The sequence below is a fragment of the Bidens hawaiensis genome, unplaced genomic scaffold (assembly GCF_021521415.1).
Source record: "Bidens hawaiensis isolate Kalapana, Puna unplaced genomic scaffold, B.hawaiensis_p1.1 tig00024283_1, whole genome shotgun sequence".
Taxonomy (NCBI): Eukaryota; Viridiplantae; Streptophyta; class Magnoliopsida; order Asterales; family Asteraceae; genus Bidens; species Bidens hawaiensis.
Window position 1 is genome coordinate 50,280 of NW_027493827.1, and position 6,674 is coordinate 56,953.

Sequence of the window (6,674 nt, forward strand, 5' to 3'; positions counted from 1 at the left end):
TCGGGTTTGGGTTCAGGTTTGAGCTCGAGCTTGTGTTCGGGTTTGGGTTTGGGTTTGAGCTCGGATTCATGGTTGTGGAAATTTGAGAGTTATAGAGTAAAATAATGGTGTAGTTTGAGAGTTGTAAAGGTGGTGTTAAGAGAGTTGTTTGAGTAAAAATGAAAAATGGTTTTAATTTATATAGAAAATGGTTAAATTTTTTTTCTTTAAACAGTCATGTGACCGTTGAATGATGAGGGGCCACAAAATTAATCCAAACGCGCCGGTCGTTCCAAGGCCGCCCCCACCTTCGGCGCCCCCTAAACTTGGTTTTTTGTATGCTCGCCAAAGTTTCGGCAATCGTCAATCCAGCAGGATAAGAACTTTTGTTTGTATGGCACCAAGCAGTTGTCACGAATATAATACCAAACCTCCGAAAGAAAAATAAAAAACAAAAATTTATGCAATGTACAACTAGAATCTAAAGTAGTTAGTAAATGTATATGCGTGAAAGACTCACCGCGTCTCCCGTGTCCAGCTAACGTAGCTTCCATTTGACCACAGTTATAGTCGAAGTCAGTTGTTGTCGGCGACGTGTACAACACTTTCCACTAGTAAGAGAAGTCTTTAAAGATATCTGTCCGATAAAGACTCTTATGCTTTTTCTTTATGTTGTCTGTGATATGCTGCCTACATAGGTTTTTGGTAGCATTTGGGAAGACTATGTTACACGAGTTCATCAGGGGCTTGGTCCCTTTCAGTCATGATCACACGCAGCTCCCTACAATCATCGAGCCTCCCATTAAGTCGCTCGAGGGCCCACGTGAAGTTACCCTCTCGTTCCCAAATTACAACCAAGTGCGCAATACAGAACAACTTCGATGTCGAGGTCACACCAACAAACTGAACAAGCGACCACTTATACATGTTGGTGTTGTACGTTGTGTCAATCAACAACACATCTGGGAACACACGCCACATCGTATACGACTTCTGGCGACATAATAAAACATCCTCCTTCCTATTGGTGGAAGGATTCTCCCAGGTATGAAACACGAAATCATGGGTTTGGAGAAAGTTTTCAAGTACCTGCATTGGGTTTAACAAAAAGTAAGTAAATGTTACAAATATTTGTTTTAAATAGTCAAACTTGGAAGGTTTTTAACTACCTTCATGGGGGTGCCAACAATTTTATCTTGCTCTTTAACAATCCTCACGGCGTTGTATACATCCTTAATAATACATTTGTTATCGGGAAACCAATCTCGTACGGCTGATTTAATTTGACTAGCCCTCACTCCCTGCTGGTGTAACGTCGCAACCATATCAAGTTCCCCGTCGGTCATTTTCCTTGGCGCGTGCCCCTCCTCAAAGACAACGGGATCGTGGTTGTGCGTCTCGTGGATTACCTCTAGCTTCCAGCAATCACCTCCCATGTTGTGCCTCCCAACGAGTTTAAATATGCAACCCTTTTTAGTACTCTTGGTATGCCTCACCATGGCCTTGAGTTTGGGTTCCCCTCCACGATTGCATGCAAGGTCCACACTTTTGTTCCTTGATCTTTGGACCATGATAACACAACCATGTTCCCGTCCTCTCTTTTTAGCCCAATCCACCAACTCATCACAAGAATTAAAATACTAAAATCAAGTAACGTAAACTAATATTTAAACAAAACATATTGTGTCATGCATTATCCGTTACATACGAAACTGTCGTCTCGCGTACGTAACGGTCACCCACCACCACTATCATCGCCTCCTTCGCCACTAACCTCTTGAATGGTATCCTCGATGTAATTCGGTACTAGTCGCGACCGGTACGGTGGCTCTTCTAACGGTAACTGGTACGAAGTTTGGGTTCCGTAATATGGACCATTCACATGTAACTGGTACGAAGACCGGTACCCTAATACGACCCTTCTACAGGTAACCGGTACGACGGCTGACCTTAAGGATGTTCTTCCGGTGAGACTTCGTATGTATTCGACGTGCTATTATCCTTCGGCCACGAAGGTTGACTACCACCATATATGATATGCCCTGACAAAATAGAATGACAACATATCTTATTTAAAAATTAACTGGCGACTACTATTATATTATAGAAATGTACAACGAAACCTGGTCAGTATTTGATAAGTCGGACTACTCGATATATGCATAGCCCGGCTCCTGGTTCAGGTCTGGAAGTACATCAAATTTGGTAAGCCCTGCTACTCCGACTGATCGTTATATGTATAGCCCGACTGCTCGTCGTTCGAGCCTGGAAACAAATAATCATACCACGACATTTTTTTTGTACCACGTTGAAAATGTCACGCAAAAATAATTTATTCTAGGCAGGTATAACTATGCTTTTGTGTTATGTGTAATGTGTATTGTGTTGTGTTTGTGAATTGTGATATAGAGAGAAAGGAGGGGAGTCGGAAGGCTCAATAATTCAGATTTGACTCAATCCGCCGTGGATAGCCCTATCCCTGACGTATAGGGTATGAGGTTATATCTGCTTTAATTGTCGCAAATTGTTTGGCACTTTATACGCCGTGGATAAACCTATTCGCGAAGAATAGGGTACATCATAAACAGGATAGCATGCGACAGAACCCCTACTCCGCAGCGGATAGAACTATCCGTCATAAATAAAATGGGTGTCTCCAAGTTTACTTGGGTATCCCTAATAGGAACCTACATTTAATGTGTGTAAGGTAAACTTCAAGTTCAACATTATAAACCAAGGACAATAAGACAAGTTGATGCAAGACATGGAAATATCCAACCCAACCAAAAGCCATTCTTTATAAAGAATGAAAGAACTGAGTGAATTATAAAACTTGTCAATGTACAATGTTAACCCCACCACCCCTCAAGAAGTAACCCAATAACATCATAAACTTTTAACCTAAAAGACAATGTTGTTTGGTAAACACTGAACTAGAAAATTACCCCATGCCACTACACGTCTAAAGAAAAATAAAAACCTTATTTATCTCTTATTTTTTTCTGAATACTTTGTTATCATTACTCGACTTTAACCTAAACTCATGCTTTGAAATGCTCATTATAGACTGCCATTGATCCGTAATGTCTTTAGCAATTTTAAACGCGTCAGATGTTGTACCAAAAAGACCCCTTCGTGTAAACCCCACTGTGTATAATCCATCCTCCCCTTTCCATCCATTTGGGAAAGGCGTTTTCGGCATTCCATCATCAGTAAAAAAATCACTTCCCTGAAACACATGAAATATGAATATTTTTTATTATACCAAATATACTAATATATACTAGTATTTATACAAATCAAGAATTGAGACTTGAGTATGCTTTAGTTGGAATTTATTTCATTTTTTTTACTTTAAAAATAATCCACCTATTTAAAGTGTGTGGGCCATACTCAATGACCCAACTCTTTATGCAGGACAAAATAATGAGATCATAATATGCCCATCAAATTTCAATTCGGATTCTCTCACTAGAAAACTGCAGTGGCTGAATATTTTATGGTGATATTATTCCAGAAAAATATTTACTATAACCAGAATAATAATGTTTTACGATTTATACAATTATTCATTGAAAGGTGTACATCACTCTTGGGGTAGAAACTTAGTTTCTGTTACTAGTAGATTTCTTAAACTCATTTTTAGGGGGGCGGGGGAAACCTAAAATAAAAGAAATATTAGCATTGGAATACTTGCTGACAGTAACGCATCATAAAATGACAACAAAAATGTTAAGAGATTGAGAATCAGCCAAACGAGTGCCATCAGATTTTCACTTTTTTGGTTACTAAAAACCATTTTGTAGGCTTCTGTGTAAGGCTTAGAAAGTGATGTGAGATTGAGAATAAGATAAAATTCTGTAAAAATATATTTAAAAATAAGTACGATTTTGATTTTTCTATAATAATATTTAACTATAATGGAAAAAGAGGGTTCTTGGGTCTACTCACATACATAGATAGGGGTGTTCATAATTTGATTTTATATGATTTTATGGTTTTAAACTGAACCACTTACGCCACTATCATAACGGATGCGTAACTATTTAAAAAATGTTCTGATTGAGAGGTGAAAATCTTAGATTTAAAGATTTTAACCATTGATAACTATGTTATGCATGATTTTAATAATCAAAAATTGTTTTAAAAACTATATTTTTCACAACTTCTGTCTTGAAATTTACCTTGAGCCAAAATGGCACATTGCTCTTGTATCCTGTTGCCAACACAATAGAATCAAACGCAATTTCTTGACCATCCATAAATCTAGCTCCATTTCTAGTGAGTTCTCTCACTCCTTGCTCCACCACCTAAAACATTCCAACAAATCACAAAAATCAAATATTTCACAAAAAATCAAATATTTGTTGCCTTTTACAACACATTAATCCATGTGTCAGGGAATCTTTTGATAGTTACCTTGATGTTACCCGATTTGATAAGTGATAAGGCACCGGTGTCCAATACCGGTGTTTTTCCTGTGGCATTTTTAAGTTCAATGGGGCCGGTTTTTGGCCGCCGGAGGCCTAGTTTATCGGTGTTTCCAAGTGTTAAATTGGCCATAAACAAGATCAACTTGTCCACCACTCTAAGAGGTAGCCATTTGAGAAGTGCCATAGCTATTCCAAATGTTGTGAATCCAAAAATCTCTCTAGGCAAAACATGAACCTTCACAAATGTCTCAAAAGGTCAACTTACTTCATATAATGATTAAATTTTAAAACCTTGATATTACATTGAAACACGTGTCTAATATACAAGTTTTAAATCATGTGCTAGATACTAACTACTTTCTGTCAAGAACCACCACAAAAGATGAAATACCCAAATGGAAAAAAAAAAGTAAACTTTAATTGCTATAGCATAAAAAGAAAGACTTCCATATGAGAAAGATATTGATAGTATCGATATTTTGGGGATATTGTGACTTCAACTATTATTAAATAATATTTTTCAATATTAAAAAAGACCCTTTTCAAAAAGTGACCTAAAAGGCAAGCTTGATTGACTTTTACATTTACATATAAAAATCAAACAATCATACACTAATCATCACCTCACACACAATTACCTAAAATCACACTGAAAAGAAGAACATGATGATAATAATAATAATAATAATAAAAACAAAAACAAAAACAAAAACAAAAATAATAGTAACAATAAACTTACTGAGTTTCTAACCACCACAAAAGGACTTGCATTGTAACGGCAAAGGTCCAAACTAACCTCCATGCCAGAATTCCCACACCCTACAACCAAAACCCTTTGACCTCTAAACTCACAACCACTTTTATACTCACTTGTATGTTTGACCACCCCTTCAAACCTCTCAATCCCTTGTATCTCCGGCACAACCGCCTCAGCATTCTCTCCAGTAGCCACCACCAACCACCTTGACTCATACACATAATCTTGTGTAACCACTTTCCAAACACCATTTTCAACATCATATTCAGCACTTTCCACTGTTTGGTTGAACTTTGGCTTGATATTAAAGTGGCCAGCATAAGCTTCCATGTAGGAAATAAACTGGCTTTTTGAAGGGTATTTTGGGAAATTCTTTGGGTACCCATACAATGGAAGCTCACAAAACTGTTTAGGGAGATGAACTTTTAACCTATCATAAGTTTTGTGTTGCCATAAAGAACCTATGCAGTCACTTCTTTCAAGAACAAGAGATGGGATATTATTTTCTTGAAGACAAGCTGCTACAGCTATACCAGAAGGACCAGCACCCACAATTATAGGCCCATCAAATTTTATAAAAATCTTGGCTTTTTCACAAGAACCCATCAAAGATTTGTCAAGAAAGGTAAAAAGATCAAAACCCAAAAACACAAAATCAAGAAAATGAAGGGTTTTTATAAATCTTGAAAAAAAACACTGGTTTTCAAGAATGGTCTATTTTGCTTGTGGTTTGGTTTAGGAACCAAGAGTTTAAATGGGTGTGTTGAGTGAATTGAAATGTGGGTTTTTTTTCCTGACGGTATTTTAATGCAGAGATAAGGGGGTGTTTGTGTAAATATGGAGGCGTGTAGGGTTAACGAAAGGATTTGGTCCACTTTCTCAAGGCTTGTTTGTTCAGAGGAAGTGAAGTGAAGGGGCAAAGTGAAAGTGAAGAAGAGAGGGCAAAACTATAAACACATTTATGTGGATGGATGAGTCTGAGTTTTACTGTGTAGATGACTTGAATTTATAGGGTTATAGGTGGGGTCAATAAGTCAGTCATCAACTCCACTTGTTTTTGGTTATTTAATTAGTTTAAATTATTTTATTTAATATTTATCCTACTTATTGGAGTTTAAGAAGTTTTAAAAAATAAAATAGTCACTTTGAACAATCAATGAAAAACATATAAACTCGTAACTAGTCTTGCATGTTTTTTATGAGGCTATGTACAATGGGTGTTAAAAATTAGGAGATATATGATATGTGGTGCCCAACTAACAAATTGATAATTTTTATTTTAAGGTGTAATAGTTTTATAGCCTATTACATCGCCACATCATTTTTTGTTTATTTTTTTTAATTAAATTAAACAAATAAAATCTTATTAAATTAAATAAATAAAAATTCATTAAATTAATTAAATAGAAGAATACATTAAAAAAACAAAATTAAAAAAAATGCTTATAAAAATACTAATTTAAGGCTCGTCTTCGATTTCGCCGTATTGTTGATTGTCCTCGTCC

General features: G+C 36.4%; 1 protein-coding gene across 1 annotated transcript; it reads right to left on the reverse strand.

Moving 5' to 3' along the window:
• Positions 1 to 705: 705 nt before the first annotated feature.
• Positions 706 to 6,202, reverse strand: LOC143569001 (putative indole-3-pyruvate monooxygenase YUCCA4). The gene is made up of 6 exons (XM_077055015.1): positions 5,152 to 6,202; positions 4,399 to 4,647; positions 4,164 to 4,289; positions 2,990 to 3,208; positions 1,149 to 1,619; positions 706 to 1,068 (listed from the first exon to the last, which is right to left on the reverse strand). Exons 1-6 carry the CDS (start codon positions 5,773 to 5,775, stop codon positions 706 to 708), a joined length of 2,052 nt encoding a protein of 683 aa, XP_076911130.1. The 5' UTR covers positions 5,776 to 6,202.
• Between the last annotated feature and the right edge of the window lie 472 nt (positions 6,203 to 6,674).